The 19262-nt window shown below is 38.6% G+C and overlaps 1 protein-coding gene across 6 annotated transcripts in view; it reads right to left on the bottom strand.

Moving 5' to 3' along the window:
- Positions 1–19262, bottom strand: part of MAPK8 (mitogen-activated protein kinase 8) — a 255148-nt gene that overhangs the window by 26244 nt on the left and 209642 nt on the right. For 5 of the 6 annotated variants that reach the window (XM_080596999.1, XM_080597002.1, XM_080597000.1 and 2 more), the window contains one exon: positions 992–1158. In XM_080596999.1, coding sequence (XP_080453125.1) covers positions 992–1113 — 122 coding nt within the window. In that variant the 5' untranslated portion in view covers positions 1114–1158. Of the gene's footprint in view, positions 1–392; positions 566–991; positions 1159–19262 lie in introns of those variants that run through there. The other variant, XM_080597003.1, reaches the window with a different exon arrangement.

Genomic DNA, 19262 nt, shown 5'->3' with positions numbered 1-19262 from the left:
TATTATTTCTGCTGCTGCTACTTATAGACCAAATAATCTTACTGTGAGAAGTTAGCACTTCAAAAACAGCTCTTTCTAGGTTAGTGGCCTTCAAGTTTTCATTTCCACTGAGAACACTGCTTTATTGCTATGCCAGCTAAAACACAAATATGAATTAAAAACAAACGTACCATACATTCTCTAAACACTGATGAGGACAAGATCAAGGGAAAACTGTTTGAGAGGATTATGCTTTTTCCTATCCTCTTCCTTGACATTTTTTCTCTATTTTTATGTCACTAGTTACTATCTTAAAGTTACAATAAATCGGCAAGTCTGCAAATTGCTATGCTATCTATACCTTATCCTTGATCGTTCAAAAAAAGTCTCAAGAATCTTAAACCAACATTTACCTTTGGGGTAATTTTGCTGCACAGGAAACAGTGCCTAAAGCAGCTAGTTGTCACCAATATTCAGTCAGTCGGACACTCTTCAGTCCAGAGCTCTCATTCAACAATTTACACTGTCAAGTCAAATGTTCAATGTTCCTGAACTTCACCGGATATTTATATATTACCCTGAAAGCCTGCATCACAAGTGCTCGTTAATTAGTACCAGAGACTAGATAGATTATAAAACTAAGTGAAACAGGCCCCTAACAAATCATTTTGAGAAGTAAAAGCATTTAGAAGCATCGAATATTATACAGAGAGTATTTCTGGCTTTTATTTCACTGTAAGTAAACAGTGTGGCTTAGGATTAGGATTAGTTTCTTTATCCAGGTTTTACCCCATTAATTTATGGGACTCAGCACAGCTGACTGATTTGCACAGAAGGGCATCAGTTCTGAAGCAAGAAGGGACATAGGTCAAAAAGCAAGAGCAAAAGCCATTGTTGAGGAAAAACAGCTAATGCTTACTAATGCTGTTCTCGCGTAACGTACAGCTGTTAAGACACTGAAAATTCTATTAAGGTAAACTAAAAGTACATTTACACCTTAAAGAAACCTTACCATACTATCCCCTGTGCTCCTGATCCTATTGGTTTCAAGTTTTGATACCGTTTCAACACAGTGAACGTAGAATCTCCAATTTCAACACTGTAGAAATTGTTGTCGCGCTTGCTTCTGCTCATGACGGCAACTTAGTTAGATTGCTTCATCCAAATTTCGTTTCTGGCCTGTAAAGAAATAAAATTTGAAAAACTAATATCTTATAACTGTATGTAATCTGACAACAGGAAAAATTCCTTATAACATGCAGAAGATGCTTCTCAAAAACGGCCCATATGCAAACCTACGCTGTTTTTAATGTCTGTTGGAATGAGAAGCCACATGCTTGAAAAAAAATTATTTTTAGGTATGTTCCTAAAATGGGAACCTAGAAGGGAAAAAATAAAAAGAAAAACAAAATCGAATGATTGGTAGCAAAAATCTAAGATGCCAGTGAACAGAAAATCAAAAATTAGACTGTGTCATCCACAGAGCTCTACGAGTGCTGCCATGCCTTTTCACAAACATGCTGCAAATGAGCAGGGTTTGGACCAGGTGCCCTCAAGAGGTCCCTTCCAACCTAAAATGTTATATGACTCATGCAACAAGAGTGACAGACTATCAAGACATCTTCCAGACATTAAAATCATGAACACATTCTTGGTCTCAACTGCCAGGAGCACCTGTCACTGATGTGGAAACACATACAGTTAATCAAGGACAGAAAAGGAAAACTGGCCTTGTCAGAGACCTCTCATACAAGCTTCTACGAAACAAAGTAATAATCAGGGGAAGAGAGAACAAGAGTAGGAAAAAAGGACGTATGTTTCACACAAAAAATCCCTTGAATTAAAATAAACAACATCTTAATGCACATGTCCATAGGATAAAATACTAAAATTGCACAATTGCTTTTACTGTATCACTTCCTGCTTCTTCGATGTTAGCTGTATTCGTTTAGTTTTCTCTTTACATGGGTTGTGAGTTGAGTTGTAACAGATGTCTAGTAGTACAAATTCTTGTTTGACTCCAAGAAGTTTATTCATTTCTTCAAGAACAATAGCATGCTGTCTTCCTTTGTTATTAACTTATGCAACATTTTCCCATTATCATTATTTATCAGCCCCAAACAGTGACAGATTCTTTGCTTCCACACATCATTATACTATACATTTGTTACATTTTAAACAAGCTTTGAAAATGCCGATAGCACATATATGGCCTTCACAGATAATCACAAAGGTTCTACAAGGCTAATGCCTTCAGAATTTCAAAGCTTGCTGAATTCCTCTTTCAACTGGCTAATCTACATTCATTTCAGATGTGTAGGTGCAATAAAAACACTTTGAAATTCCAAAAAAGGACACGTTTTTACTATTTAACATACTATAAATTAAAAATACACTACCTTAATAGCTATCTCAAAAAAAAAAAAAAAAAAAGTCCATGAAATAAGCCCTTTTTCCTAAATACTGTTAAAAGCTGAGTCTCAGTCACAAAACCTTAATGAAATACCAAAGCAGTTTGCATCAGTGCATTAGCACGTATTGTTAAAGGCTTCCTTCTCCAGTTGATAGGGGAAGCTTATTTGGACAGGAACTGCTGCTAGGGACAAGAAAAGATGGATGCAAGCTGGGACTTCAGAGTGTGAGGACTAGGTTTATGGGAATGATGGTGGTTTACTCCAAGGAGCTAAAAGGCCTAATTTCTTAGCAACATACAACGCCGTCCCCACCTCTTACTTCCCTATCCCTTTTATTACTGCTTCTTCAGACTCTGACACTTTCTCAGCACTTTCTTCACAGATGCACTCACACATTCCCAAAGCTTTGGAACAAAGATGCCCAATAGATATATAATGACAAAAAACGAAGGGAGAAAATCTGTTGTGGAAAGTATGAAATCAGCCAGGCAAATTTCTGAAAATCAGAAAACAAGGAATAAAGACAGTCCTTCATATGATCTTACATCTGTTCTTTGTCAGCTGAGAAAACAAAATAAAACAAAAAACCCCAAAACATTGAGTTTATCCACTGAAACTGTATTAAGATGCAGCAACATTGAAAAAATGTAGGATTAGCTGGAACAGCTTAGTAGAGCTCTGCTATTTGGTATCAGCATCAAGATAATGAAAGTTTAATACTTCACTTTGGATAATTCCTCTAAAATGAATGCAGAAAGGGCTGTTCCTTTCCATTTGGAGTTTTCAGATGAATGTTGACAACTTACCATTTACATGTCAATATTTAGAGTAGTCAAAGCCAGGTGTGCAGTTTAATTCCAACTTGGTAAACTTCACAGGATCAAAGGGTCAAACAAACCGAGTACAGGTTAAGAAAGGACCTTGAGGTACATCATTCTCTTAGAAAATAATTCCTTTATATTAACAGATTTTGCATGTATACGGTACATGGTACTATAACCAAGCAAATTTCACTGCCTTAAAGCTTTGCCATTTGCTACATGTTCAATCAATATGCTCACCAGTATGCACTGGGAAACTTGCGTTTACTAACGATTTTATAATTACAAGCAGTGTTTTAGCATATAGCAGCATATAAAAGGAATCCTTGTTTATTCTTACTGAGGTTAAAAAAAAAAGTGTGCACTGTTTCCGTAGCAATGTTTTCACTCCTTTCTGAACACATTAGCATCGCAGCCACCTAGATAATGCCTACAGCCCATTAGTCTATCCTTCTCTGCTCCAGAGATAAAAGCAAAAATAATCATTCATACGCTAAATATATGCTTCCTAATTGACAAGCCTGCATTCTGGACTATTACAGTAACTATGCTAGTCCTAAAAAAAGCAGTTTGTGCAAAGTTTTTGTATGTAATTATCTCTTTCGCTTTATCTAATGCCTGTGCCACATACAGGAGGACACCTGGAAGCTTTAAGCTCTCATCACTACCCCCTGAACCCTACAGCTTTCTCCCAGAGCAAAGCTGCCAGGGAATACAGGGACTCTACCTCCTGGCCAGAGAGAAAGCACTATGAATATTTTTCTAGAATCGTAGAACCACAGAATGGTTTGGGTTGGAAAGGACCTGAAAGATCATCTAATTCCAACACCCCTGCCATGGGCAGGAACAGATTATCATAGCTTCTGCCCATATTTGCCAAAACATTTGGCTAATAGACGACTCCAGCCAGGACTACAGCATGCACAAGCAAACCAGGTGCCAGTCTGCCATCTCACTCAGTCTAGGTTTAATTTCAATTCTTTAGTCTTTGGTTTTGCCATTTCCCCTCTCTGCTGCACATGAGGAACAGAAAGCTCACGTCTCTCAAACAACTGTTTCCTCCTTCATCTGCCTTCCCATACCTACAGAGAAAACCAGAGAGAACCTAAAGAAGGTTTTCAAGTCCCAGAGTACGTACAAGACATTTTTACTCCCCAAGTTTCAAATCAGTTAAAGCCAAAATTTATTTTCACTGTCCTGCCTAAATAAAGAAACATCTAAGACACTGACTTTACTGATGGATAACATACAAATTCAAATATTTAAAAATGTGTTTAAGTAGCTACTTAAAAACTTTTAAAAGAGAAAAAATTCCAATGTATATTCCTAATGCAGAATATTGTAGATACACTATTATCATTCAGGGCATTTGAGACTTACAGTTAAAAAAAAAAAAAAACAGAATAACCAACTGCTAAACTTTCTAGTACCAAGAATTATTACATAATTATCTTAATTCCACACAAATTATAAACTGTTGTTAATGGTGTAATTTTAATGGTTTACTTAAAAAAAATAAGATGTTTTAGGGGCATAATTCGGTGGCACTCAGATATAATTAAATGTGTCTCTACTCTGCTGAAAAAAAAATCAACCGATGTCAGTCACAACACTTAAAACTTGAAATGTAAAAAACAAAAACAAACAAACAAAAACAATGAAAAAACAGTAAAGAACAAAGTAAGAAATGTATGGGAAAAGGCACAAACTTCTAGAAAAGCACTGTCATGTTAGGGCTTCATAGGCTTCCTCTGCAACTGTGGTCTTTAAATTGTTGTTAAATAAAGAGCCATACATCTCATCTGAAGAACATAAACAACCTAAAATGTACCTTACCCTTATACTGACTGACGAAAAACTACAACAGCTCTGGATATTTATTTTGTAAGGGACCTAATCTATCTGGACCACGCCTCAAACACTCCACTGCTACCTTGGCCCATATACCACCAGCCTATGAAGTTCAAATGTTTCTCAGACCACTACTTGGCAGTGTTTCCAGGACCTAGAAAATGGCCTGAGAGCAAGACTGAGGAGAAGGGTTTTGCAGTTGAGACTGCTGCTTTTACAGGACCTATTTACAAGAGGCAGTGAGTAAAACCAAACAGCCCTGCTCTTACACAGCAAAGCCAACCAAACACGTTCTGCACTTTCAGTAAAGCCCTATTTCAGGGAAGGGATTGCTTCCTGAATAAAAAATCTAAAGAATTCCTGAGAAACTTCAAGTCAGGATGCCATGCACAAGCAAAAGCCGTCAAAGCACGGAAGAAAACAAATACTCTACTAGATATAATAAGGCATTTTTTACATTTCAAAATACAACTGCATACAGCAGCTCTGGAGCCACATTTCAAGTTACTGTTAGATTTTTAAATTCTAATACATGTAGTAACTTGTAACCCAAAGTGCAGCAAAGAAAAAAAAAAGTCTACTTTGGAGTAAGATCCTGCTGTTTACTCTAACCCATTACTCACTGGAGTATACACAGTCAGCGCAGTTGAAAACACGAGAAGGATGAAGACACCAAACAGTTTAGCTGAACACATGCATTAGCCTGTTGCCCAGTTAACCTAGTAACAAGCCTGAAAAAATTTTCAGGTAGCTAACCATATGCTCGAGCACTTGCAATCACAATCATAGCAGTGGCTTCTTTTCCTACTTTGCAGGAAGTTTATTCCCCAAAACTTCACAAGGTTATAGTGCAGGCTTATGTTGACTGAAGCAGAGAGAGAATTTAAGTGCCCCAGATCTGCAGATAAGATAGAAAAATGATATTGATAGAACCGTGACAGCAAGAGAGAAGAGGGATTAAATGAGGAAGGCGGGAAAGGTACCCAGAAGTGAAGGAGAAGGAGCATCTACACTTGCATCTCAGTTATCATGCCCTCTTTTGCAACCCTTTGCACTCTACATCAAAAATTATCGGCCTCTGCTGCGTCTATTACTTCAGTTTAAATGCATGTGTTTCTAGCATAAAATTGACTTACTTGACCTGAGAAGAAATGGAGTCAACTCTCACAAAAGCCATTTTTTTACACCTGTTGTATGGTGCTACCAGGGGATGTAAATAAGTCCCTTGGAGGTAACTGGGAAGCACTCAGATCAGCACAGACAGCAGAAGTTTCAGAACATACATATGCTTTCCCTCCATTTCATCCGGCCTTTACAGCTTCCTCAGCCTGAATCAGCCCTGACATCCAGCTCCTCTGTGCTCCCCACCTCCAAGTCTCGTAACTTCTACAGCTCTGTCCATCAACCATGGAGAATTTAAGCCTTAAGTTTCGTAAGCAAACTTACTTTTACTCTGTGCTTGGCTCCCCCTCAGCTCAGACTCCTTTGTGCCCCCTGCCCACTCACCTCGCACAGAAGGCAACCTCAGGAAGCGCCTGGTACTGCCCAGCTCTGCAAATACACCTCCAAGAACAAAGCCAAAAGGCTTCAGTCTTTCCCATCCACTAATTTACTGGTGACTAGTCTTATGAAGTCTAGCTTCAAAGATCCACAGCACAAAAAGTTTTAGCCTTAAAATATTAAAGTGAGTCTAAATGCAGAAACTGGCAGACTTTCAAGATTCTTACACAATGCATCCCTGCACCATCTTTCATTAAAACATGATTAAGCTATATCAGATAAGCTTGCCTGCCTGAAATTTGACATTTTGTTCCACTTTCTAGCAATTTTACAGAAGCACATATGGAAAGAAAGGCAGGATGCAGATTCCAGATTTCTATTATTAATGAGGGAACTAATAATACATTTGTCCTATTAACTGTGAACTTGCCAGAATGCTATCACTGTCAGCAGGGAAAGAATCCTGCAAAACACTTCAATTTCATCTCACACATCAGCTATTGTGCTTTTCCTTCAATATATCTTGCATCAGCCAATTTCAGTATGTGGCAGCCCAAAATTACTCAAGGTAAGGATATTCCAAAGCTGAACTCTAAGACATTACAGGATGTGTTTTGATATATTAACTTCTTAACTATTCAGATTACCGTAGGTAGCATTTACTCAAGAAAGCACAACAAAAAAAGCTGGAAATAGAAATAACACTATGCCCATACAGGAAAAGTCCCACGGAGGACCCTCAAGACTGTGCATAGTCATTTGTTTGATTCCCCTAGCAGATACCAGAATTCATTCTTCTTGCAGGAGACTGAAGATGGTCAACAATTTCTGCTCATCGCTTCTGTTACGCAGCCTGATGAAGCTTAAGTTGTAAAGGCATGACAGTGTTAAAACACTTGGACCCACTGAACTTGTAACTCTTTCAAAACTTAAGAGACACATATCAACTTAAAAAATTTTAAAAGACAAGTAGCATAAGCCTATGAAAGTAAATATTATGGCTAACTTTAAGAAGTATGGACATTTATAAAAACGTTTCATTGACACCCCATTCTCCTCCTCCCCCACAAATGAGTAATACTGACAATCAGGATTAACCAAAGTTCTTCACTCAGCTTTAATTGAAGCATATTGAAAACAGCAGTAAGATGTCAGAATAAAAGAAAGCATGTACAGCAACGTTTATATGTGAATATACAAACTTCTGCCATTTACTTCTGTTTAAAGAAAGGCATGTACCTTGGCATTTCTCAACCACTGTTCTATATATACTTGCTGACTTAAAGATCTCTTTAATATAACATATACTGCTGTATTTGAATACTGATATCAAACTTCATGTGTCAGACAGAAAGCATTCCATTTATTAGTCAGGACACAGAACAGCATATGGACAGTGTATATTAAAATGTATTTCCAGTACAGCCCAAATATTTGTCTGACATAGACAACCAGAGGATTTGGGCCGGGAGGGTGGGGTGGGAAAGAGAGGTAATCCTATGCTCCCACGGCTTTTGCTTAAAAAGTCTCACTGCAGGTGCATTAAAAACCTTAATAATGGCCAGAGGGACTTAGATATAAACAAAATCCCACAATGCAAAATTATATAAACATAGGAGCACATTCAATAGATCTGCCTATGAGAATGCATAAATTGGCTTCTTTTTTAGAAGGCGGAGAGAGAGGACACGATGCTCATGCCAGGCCCCACTTTATTTGATGCTTTTTAAAGCTACGATCTATATACCACAGGGCACTGCTATAAAGGGGCCTCCAGCGTAGCAGTGCTAACTCTGCACAGCACACTTCCACACTGTAAATTAAATTTATGTGTTCAAAGCAGAGCTGGCATCAGCTGCGGCTCAACTGAGGTTTATGGCTACGCGGAGCTCATGGTACCAACAAGGTTATCAGACCTGGGCCTGTTATCCAGTTGTTAAGGCTGGATTTGAGTGATGTAACATTTTGGTTATCTGTATCCCTGAGTTAACTGCAGCAAGTTTATATATCTGCAATTAGAATTTAATTTGAAGACTGTGTGCTTTCAACTAGACATCTGAGTATTTCAATTCAGTGCCACACCATCATCAAATAATATTTTCTTGGCTATCATACTTGCTAGCCTTCCTGTCAACTAGATGCCAACTCTTGCTTTTTTAATCAGACATCACTTTAAAAATAACACATGTATAATAGACTTCCATCACGCAGTGACCTGAATACATGCGTTCCAGGCATATAGAGGAAAAGAAATGGAACAGGTTTTATGGAAGAAAGAATCTCTCAGTTTATGTAAGAGCATGAAATATTTTATGACCTCTTCTGCACTCTTCTCTCAGCAGAGATAGTAACAGCTAACAGGAAAGCTTCAAAGGTTGCCTTATAAACTGACAAAAAGCATACATTTTAGAGATGTTGCTTCCTCTGAGACAGGGAAATGGAACCCAAGAGATAATTTTCCTACTAGGGACAAATAAATAGACTTAATATTGTCAGTTTAAAGAGTGGAGATGTACAGCTGTACGCTCTGTACAGCTAAGTCTCTAAGACTGCTTGTTAATTCCCGTTTTATACCTTTGCTAGACAACACAAAATGAAAATTCAGGATTCATCCCATGCTGCATTTGGCTGCACAGGCTACAGCACACAATGCCTTATTCTCAGTATCCTATTATGAAAGGAACTGTGCGCATTCATTTGGTTCCTGCTGTGGTGAAGGAGTATGGCTGAAAGGATATTTTCATACCCTAATACCTTGAAATATAATAAAATACCTGAAATGAGAAAAATCATAGAAAAGAACAACCATCATTAGTTACAAGTTTTGCCTGGAATCAGACTTTGTTTTCACATTTCACATTCATGTTTTCTGAGCAATCCTTTGCTAAGAGCAACCATGAATGGACTTAGAGGAAAATTAGGAAACTCATCTTGTCCCCCAGTCCGTGGGGCAAGACGTATCTTAAGTACAACACAAAAACCAGTTAAGACAGTGATCCCCATACTGAAGATGGGGGCATCCTGGGAAAAACTGATTTACAATTAGGGAGGCAGATTACTTCAGAAGCTGATCACATATGTAGGGTGACAGAATGAAGATCACGACAGTTAGAAATGCAGAACTGGTAAAAGGCAATTCTAAAATAAAACAATTACATAAATTATCATCATAATAACATATGCTAGGTATCAGTGATAATTCAATAACTTCATTTAGAAAATTCCAATTAAAATAAAGGGATCTAACACCACAGAAATGAAAAATTCTGTAGGAATCTATGGTTGACCTAGAGAAATATATCATGAAAGCCAACAGTATTTCAAGTATATGCTAGATTGCTACTGAAAGCAAAACAAATGCACAGTGTATGTCAAGCTCTTGCATTAACTAAGTTTATTTAATTTCTTTGTGAAAATACAGTTCACACATAGCTAATTTGTATGCATCCTGTGTTTGTGCATGCTTGTCTAATTTTCAGCTGCCGCATTTAAAGGCTTCTGGACATCTGCTAAATGGGGTACTGTAAATGGAGCCTGGTTTTTGGAGAGTTAATAAAACAAATGCTTCAAATGGTCAAATTTAGAAAACGAAAGAACAAAAGCATTCTGTTTCTTAAAGGTAACTTCAAAACTCACTTATTTATTCACATAAGTAACCAGGGTTTTAAGGACATTTTCTTTTTTCATACTGCCCTTGAAACCAACAGCTATACTCCGCAGTACTTCAAGCTCTGTTAAATGATAATACAGACAAGGGATTTGGAAAAGGGAGTTAACATTAGCTGGGTGAACACTGCAGTAAGATATCACTAGACCATTACAAATGCTGAAGAAATTCTGAAAGATCTGAAGCTTACTCTAAATGAAATATTCCCATTATTGGCTAAAGGATTAATTTTCTTAAAATTCTGCATAGCTTTCAAATTATGTCTTCACATATCAGATGGTTTTAACTTGAACAACTTCCACACGACTCTCTAAACTACTCCTAATGTTGACACATGTTTAATGAGGTCCCTAGACCGTGCATAACTGATATGGAAGTGTTATACTTAAATCTAATGTAAATCTGCATTATAAAGTCATCTTTTTAGCTTCTGCCACTCACAGGAAGAGTGCCATATCACAAAATTTCGAGTCTCCACCTTGATCTCTGAAGCTACTTTTTACAGGCAACTATTAAACACAACCATATATATATGGGAGTTCTTCTTACGTACCATAGGTCAGAAATGCAGTGCAGGTGCATTTCTTACCACAAAATTTTACTTTACCAGATCTTTTGGCCATCAGAAAGTCAAATTTAATTAGTTACATCTTCAGTAAAGCAAAGATAGACACCAGATCTCATTGGTCATCCAGAGCAAAAGTACTGAGGCAGGGGAAACGTGCATAATTGTAACAAGAGCACTTTTAGACTTGCCTACTGCATTCAAGTTCAAACAGAGAAGAAGTCACTTCAGTTTGCCCAAAGACAAGAGATTTGATTTTTTTTTTTTTTAAGTGTAGGACTGGTTTGGTTTCCTAATTTCTAAAGAGAATTCAAAGCCAATTTTTTCTGATTTCCAGGAGCCTGTTGAATATTTAACAACAAATAGGTATCTTTCTCCACTAAGGATAATAATTCCAGAAAAGAAAATGACAGGTTTTGCAAGAAAAATAAATGTGGCTTTAACACAAAGAAAAAACTATTGAGCATGCGATAGCAAAATGAAACTTAAGAGACTTTAATACAGGGTGCTTACACCAATGAATTACCTCAGTGGTTCAGCAAACATCATTGCCAGACTGGCAGATCTTGTGAAGACTTAGACCCGTCTTTGTTGAACTAGCTCTATTCTTGGTACATTTTATGTTAAAAAACCATGCAGTGTTCTAAATTAACAAGGCATGAAAACCATTACTACGGATGCAATCTTTCCAGTGATATAATGTTGCAGTTTACAAGTTCATACAGTGGCTGTAACCTCACACTGCCCCTGTGACATGATAGCTTTTTCTAGTAGTTTTTTTTCTCCTCGTTTTCTTCGTATATTTCTGTCATCTCATCTGATTATTATACCTGTAATCTGAAGAATCTAACAAGAATGTGAGGATGTGCAGGGAAACAAACTGCCCCTTTTTCTAGCAGCCTCTTCTTAGCTAGTATAAACCTTATTACAGTTTCCACAAGATGATCACCTAACTGAATGCAATTGCAACAAACTGAACTTAGTTCTGCAGTACAAAATCCCCTTGGAGCCCCAGTTAGCTGGTTACCACCTAAACAGTACAGGTTCACACAGCAGCACTAGCAATCCATACCAAATTTCAATTCAAACCTGCACAGCAACCCCATATCTCATCTATAGAAAAGTAAGGAATATAAGGAAGGTTATAGAGGAACCGTTAAAATTAGAACAAGCACTGGCTTTGCTATAAAATACAAAATTTGTATTTGGGAAGGATGTGAGCACCGTAAGAGGCTCTAAGCAAAGCCTTTCCCTTTGACAAAAAAGATCAACAGATCACCAAAAAAAGAACATCCCAAGGACCTACCACTTTTTGAAAGAGCCACTCACAAAACAAGATTGATAATCCGATTTTAGTCCCCAGAAGAGATGTCTCCCTCAGATCCTAGCTCTGTTTTGAACAGACAAGTAATCCTATCACCTCAGCATACGGGGAGCTTTCCTACAACCACCATCTACAGATGTAATACAAAAAATCCCAAGAATCTCCAGGTGCTTTGTGTCCCAGATTAGTAGTGACCGAGTGCAGGAATTGAAAATGGAGAAAACTAACCAATTTTATGTATGAACAGACTTAAATACATGTGGTCACTTCAGTGTTCAGAGACCCTTTTGTAGATCAGGTACTCTCTCAAAATCAGGCCTCCTTTTCAAAACGCATACATCTCTCCGGACTCTGGGTTGCTTCTGCTCTCTATTCCCCCATTTTTCTCCACAGACATAAAAGTACATGATATCTGTTCCATATTTCCTTTTCCACCTCAAAAATATTTGTATCCTATACTCTGTTAAGTCCAGCTTCAGGGCCAACCTACCTTGCCTGCATCGTCCAGCAGAGGCTTTCCTGCGCCTCCTCACAGCTGAGGCAGTTCCTTCAACCCTCTCACACTCCAGACCATGCACTTCACCCTCACACAAAGAAACCACGTCTCACTTAGAGCTCTAAAAACGTAAATGATGGTAAATGCGTTTCATTTTTGATAATTAAATAATAATTAAACTGATTAGCTCCTTTTTCTAGCCGTTAGTGAACGGCTTCCATGGCAGGCCCTGTGCCAGCAGCGCAGGCACGCAGCCTTGACTGAATCCAACCACCAGCGCTCCAGAGCTCCCTGGTCTGCTGCAGGAAGGGAGAGGAGAGCCACTACTGGCCACCAGACAGGCCTTTCTTCAGGGAAGAGGGACGTATTTCCCAAGCAGAGCTCTCCAGCAGCTGCTGCTGGCAAAGACAGCCCCTTGAGCTTTGCCTCCCAGCACTGTTCCTTGCCCCTCCTGAGCACTGCCACAGAGGCTGGGGAGCCCTGAGGTGTCACAGGAGCTAGGCCCTGGCGCTGAGGGGCCAGGTTAGTCACGCAGGCAGGGACGTGAAGCTGGCTTCTTCCCTAGTGTTGTGTCCATCACACATATCCAATCCATGCCATCACATCTAAGCCAAAATTAGATGAATTTTGGGAACCTCACCCCAAATGTTTCACAAACCGTGATAAAAGGTTAATAATAAAACCAGGGGTACATGACACAGCTTGAATAGTTCATTTCAAACTTTATGTTTTATGCACCACTACTTGAATTCCTTGCATCAAATTATGTTCAAGTACCAGGTAGCCAGAAACAGAGATCACCTCAGTCCCAGATTGCACTCATTAGTGCCAAAATGTTAACAGCTGAACCTGAAATGGGAAAAACCTGAAGTTGGAGAAAGCGAGCCGCACTCAGTGATTTTTGTATTAGGCAATTGTTAGCTTTTCTATGTCTGTATTTCAAGTAACTTCAAACTTTCTGAAATAATGGCAGAAGTAACTACCATTTTAGAGGTCCTTTAATGGTAAGGAAAAAATCTGTGGTTGGCGGCAATAAAATGACGACTAACTAACAGAATATAGAGATACTGAAATTTGTCTAGAAATACATAGTGTAAGAACACATCCAAACACGTAGGAAGCTGCAAAAACAATTCCTGTTGTTAAACACTGCTCCAGCTGAACCATTTCCTAGCGCTGTTTGGCCAGCTGGCACGGACAGACCCAGCAGGCTCCAGCAGCGATTTCACACACAGCTCCCTGCGGAGCACAGACGAGGCCAACATGACCACTTCACATCCCATTTTCCTCAGAAGCTCAAAGCCTACATTTATGCAAACCAAATATCAAATAGCAACATTTTCTAAAGTGGTTTGAAAAAACACTACTTCTGGGTGGGGGTCAGCAGCACAAACTTCAAATGCTGTATCTGCATCCACAATATTTGAGTGCCCTCTCTACAAAAATCAATTGTAAACTGCTAAGCGCACTTCTAAAGAGGATTCTCATATTATGAAACGTCTCTTACAAAATAGCCCAAATAAGGGAATCAATATTATTTGAACTGCTTCTAAAACATTTGTTGTGTTTAAAATTCAATCAAATTGAGTTGACAACTGACTTTATTTCAGATACATAAATACACCAAACACATTGCATAAGCAGGAAAATGAAGGATCAAATAATAAATGCACAAACACATTAAATTAATTACAAATGACACTTCAGTATTTCAGAGACTTTTTCCCTTTTCAAAATAGATATTTACTGCTTTTTATCAATAAAGATCCGATTAAGAGGCTTTCATCCAATCCACCTTCCCAATCTCGTGTCTCAGTTTCTCTAAAATAGTCACATATTATCAGTCTATAAGCCACAGGCCTCCAACTAAAAAAATACTATGATAGTCACTCATGAAGAGTTAAGGCATTGTTTTATCTAGTGAAATTGAGACCTACAGACAGCTGCATGGTCAGAGGCCAGTACCCTCATGTCGTGAAATTTCCTGTTTAATAACCTAGCTTTTAAAAAACACTGCAACTGAGAATGAGCTAGCAAACACCCCTTGTGGGAAACAGGGGTGCAATATTATCAGAAGAAATTAACTACCCAGTGTGCCAAGCAGATAGATGCTCTTCCAATAGTCTGAAGACAAGGAAACAAAGAAGGGTAAGTGAACACATGCTATCAACTCCACGAAACGTGAACGTTTCCGCTTGTTTATCTGCTATTCCTTCTGCCGCCTTCCCCTCCTCTAAGGAAGCAAGGAAGTCTGCTGGGATGTGGCAGGGGAGATGAAACCTGACACTTCCTCATCATCTGTGCGTATCAGACACTTGGTACTATCCAGATTTCCTGGTTTCTGGTGTATGAATTAAAATGCACATATTCTGAAAACAAAGCAAATTCTACAGAGAGTCACCAACATAAGCATTTAAAACATCCTGAAAACTGTACTAAGAATTGGATAGTTTGAGGTTTACCCAGATTTCATCTAAGGCTTAGTGATACTCAAGTCAACCTCTGATATCCAAGTCAGCAACAAATAGGAAAGCAGCACATACAACCTTCCAGCACTTCTCATGGTCAAGTCAGTTCCTGTAACACGAGCAGCAAGTAAACACAGCTGTTCTCCCTGCAAAGTGTTCCTCTGTGCCAATAACACTTATTTAACATACATATCCTCCCTAAGTTATAAATCACTTCTAATTTAGAATCAGAATCACTTAGGTTGGAAAAGACCTCCAGGATCATCAAGTCCAACCGTTAACCTTGCACTGCCAAGTCTACCACTAAACCATGTCCCTAAGCACCACATCTATAAATTTCATTTATTGCAACACTTTGCAACTATACAGTATTTTGTACAGCAAGTTTTCCAGGTTTTTGTACTTTGTGTTGGGACAGGAATACATTGCATAGATCAACTGAGGAGGTCACACAGTGAGATGTATTTGCACTGCAGAGTTTTTCTCTATTCTTAAACATTTTTTAAAGAAGTGATTACACAACAGCAGAGATTTTTTAAGATAAATATCTTCCTTCCTCTTTAAAATAGGTTTTAAATTCGCATGCCATGCGGATGTAAATGAAGAGGCAGATAGTCTGCAATACCCAATATTACACAGCCCAGCACTTGTAACCCTGAAGATTCTCACCCCACCTTTCTTCTCAAGCTTTTATTTTTTTATTTTTCATACTCCTGAAATGTTTCTTTAATCATAAAAAATGTAGTCGGTACCATTTTTCTAGAGCAAACGTTACCAGAATGAATAGAGCTACATCTACAAAAGAAATTCTCACTCTGCTGCACTACGTTTCATATGACTGGGTCTCTACAGCTTCTTCAGTGTAATGTCACATGAAGCTTCCCTACAGATGGCTCCATGCTGAATCCTATTATCACAATACATGAAGCAACACTTTGCCAACTGTCTCTTGCAGGTCAGTTTTGCCACACAAATCATAAACCAGAATGGCTCCATCAGAAGAAAACTGCGTAATACTACAGTTTGGCAAAGAAGCTGTTATGACAGCAGATTAAAAGACTATTCTTAGCAAAACTCTCTTTTACAGAAATAATAGGATAAGGCAAGGATATTCCAATTCCTTAATCCTTTTTCAAATAAAACATTATACAAAAGGACAGTTGATGGTGAGAAGTTCAAGGTAAACATTTTTTAAAAGGCTTAAAATATAAAAGTACTAAATAAATCTATGAAGAAGGAGCAATGTTACTGCTGGCTGTTAAAAATACAATTCTGACTTCTACAGATTATTTTCAGTTTTTTGGTAGGGCGTTATTTGTCAGTAGTATTTTTTGTTGTTGTTTTTACAATGTTAAAATCTGAAAACAGTGGAAATTCAGTGAAGCAAGACTTCAAAAAGCCGTCCCATCTTATGAATGAGAAGTACCCAACTCAATTGTGTCCAGAAGTGCAATCTGATAAGAAGTCAAAAATCCCACTTACACCATAATCCTCTCACACAACTGTAAGTACGATGTTCAAAAGGAATGCGATTCTATATTGCATTCTATACTTCCCTTTGGGGCAGAATCATATGTCATGGCCCATTCAACTTACTCAGGTACTTCAAAAAGCTTAACAGTAATCTAACTTGAAATTCATGAGCAGAGAATAAATTATCAAACTCGGTATTCTGTTTCAACTACCTACCTAAAGGAATGTTATTTCTAGCCATATCACCGAAATGACAAATGTTTGCCTGCATATGCTAGTCCTCTGCCCGTCCAGTGACTGCTGGCAAAGCAATAATATAGTATAAAAAGGCAAGTCGTCAGCAAATAATCCAGCAAACATGATTCAGGGTTGTTCAATGAGATCTGCACAAGGCTCGAAGAGAAATCCCATTCCAGGGCTACTCTGGGGTAGGAGGAAATGCACGTTCTTTAACCTCTACTTATAGGGGAAGATGAAGTATATAGAAGCTACATGTGTCAGCAGAAGAATCAGACTGAAAGATTCTCTGATTCTTTCAAAGGACATGAGCAAACAAAAGACATCAAGTGACCTAAAATACTCATTACATACTGATATCGAAGAAGAAAACAGCTACAGAACACTAGAGGAAGCGGGGAGTTGTGTAACAGCTGGGGAAAAAGGTTTTCAGAACATTTTAAAAGGACATTAAAGACTCACATTGAGAGTTCCACTAAAAAAATATTGTAAAATGTTTTAACTTTAAATCCCTGTTACAAAAACTTAGAATCCAATTATGAATGTGCTATTTTCACTAATTCATGCATTTATCTGGTAAGTACAAGCAGATTAATGTGCTACGAAATCCTGTCTAAAATATTTAGCATTAAATGGCTCAGCAATAAGAGTTTTAGAATGGAACAAAAATCTCCAAAACACATCACAGCCTCAGCGCTGACAATTCCTTCACAGACCCCACGTGTAATGAAGAACCATACTGTGCACAGTCATTTACTGGTGGAGGGTGGCATTGGGGTTTGAAACTACATTTCAAAATAAAGGCTTTGCTTTCTAGGCAGTTTGCAAGAGAATCTACTAGAGTCACTACTACCAGCAATATAGTCTGTTCTGTTCTCCAGTTTCTCTTTTTTCTCTTGGACTTCAGCAGTATCTGATGCTCTGTCCTTGCAAAAAAACACTAAGAAAGAAGTTCTCAAACTAAAAGGCTTGAGAATTCCCATTCTTCAAACAAGAACAAAAAAAACTTCAGAAGCACTGCATGCTAGTGGCTATGCACACTAACAGCAGCGATGAGGAAATTTCTGAGGAAAAGCAGGAAGAAAAAGCTTCAAATAAAATAAAGGAGCAGAAGAATAAAGTAACTCTAGCTACATCAAGATTTTCTGATTTCCCCACAGTTCCATGCTAACATAAATGAGACCCCTGTATGGCAAATATAAGCTTATTAGAAACTCAGGGGTTTTTTTCCACATCTTGACAAACAAGTGGCACAAGAATCGTCATGCTTCAATTTAATAAACTACAAAAGATACACTGGCTATTGTTCAACAAAGATGAGTTTTCCATTGCAGGAACCCATGCAAATGAAAGTCACTCTGTTGAAAGGCTTGACTGCTCATTAAATGAACCACTATCACGCACAATGATCTTTCTGTTACTGTGCATCTCCTCAATATTCACTTTTGGCACTAAATGAAGCAAGTGAACTTAGCCCACACATCCCTAATAAAGCCTTTTAGGATATCATGTTACTCCCCTTCCTACTCTGAACTCACCAGGAAGTCATGTTTCTCTCCATCCAAAACACGGGCACAATGAACAATCGCCATCTGATCCATGCTGACCTGTGTGTCAACCACGGCATCCAATTTTTTACTGTTTGCATAGTAAAACTTAAGATTAAATGGTAATAAGAATGTTTGTATTTTTATACCTAAGACCGCGGAAGCATCATAACTGAGGTTAAATTTGCTCTGGCATAAACTTAGGCATTAAAACTATTAGAGAATACACTTAGGGCTTGCAGTGATGCGCTACCACCAGATTTCACACAGACCTACTCGGAATCACATGTGAGCAGCTGTATGCATGTATTTAACTACCTACAGGTTCAAACCCCAGGTCAGCCACTTTCCTAAGAGACAAAACAATCACTCGGGGCTGTAACTTCCTATTCTGCTCACCTCCCTTTCCCCAATGCTTCACATTAACTTTACTAACCGGACAAATACATGAGAATTAGCGGTAACAAAAAAAGCTGCAGGATGATGTCTTCTGGAAGCAGCACAACCTTAAGGGACAGCAGCCCAAAAGGATTTCTACGATGGCTCTTTTTCTTTTGCCCTGCTGACACTTGCCCTACCACTCCTCTGCAGTCGTGAAGGGCTCTTTCCATTGCTGGGAAAGCTGACCAGATCTGCTCTGTGACGCTGTTTCCTGGAGGAGCCATCACCCACGCAGCAGAAGACCAAAGCTCTGCAGCCGAGCTGCCAACATCATCCTCTGCTACAGAAAGCAACGCCTGGACAAATGGCAGTCAGCTGCCAGACTGCTCCTTCAGGGATGGGCTGTTATGTTCATCGCTGTGAACCCAGGCACGATAGGTACCATAACCTTTCTTTCTGATCTTCATGCTTGCCTGCAAGCACTTCTGGCCTAATCAGCTGGAAAGCTCAGCGCAGGGCAGACAAACGCCAGCATTGCC

The sequence above is a fragment of the Anser brachyrhynchus genome (genome assembly GCF_964034855.1).
Source record: "Anser brachyrhynchus genome assembly, chromosome: 6".
Lineage (NCBI taxonomy): Eukaryota > Metazoa > Chordata > Aves > Anseriformes > Anatidae > Anser > Anser brachyrhynchus.
Note: the sequence above shows the minus strand (reverse complement) of the source record. Positions and strands in the feature narration are given on the sequence as shown.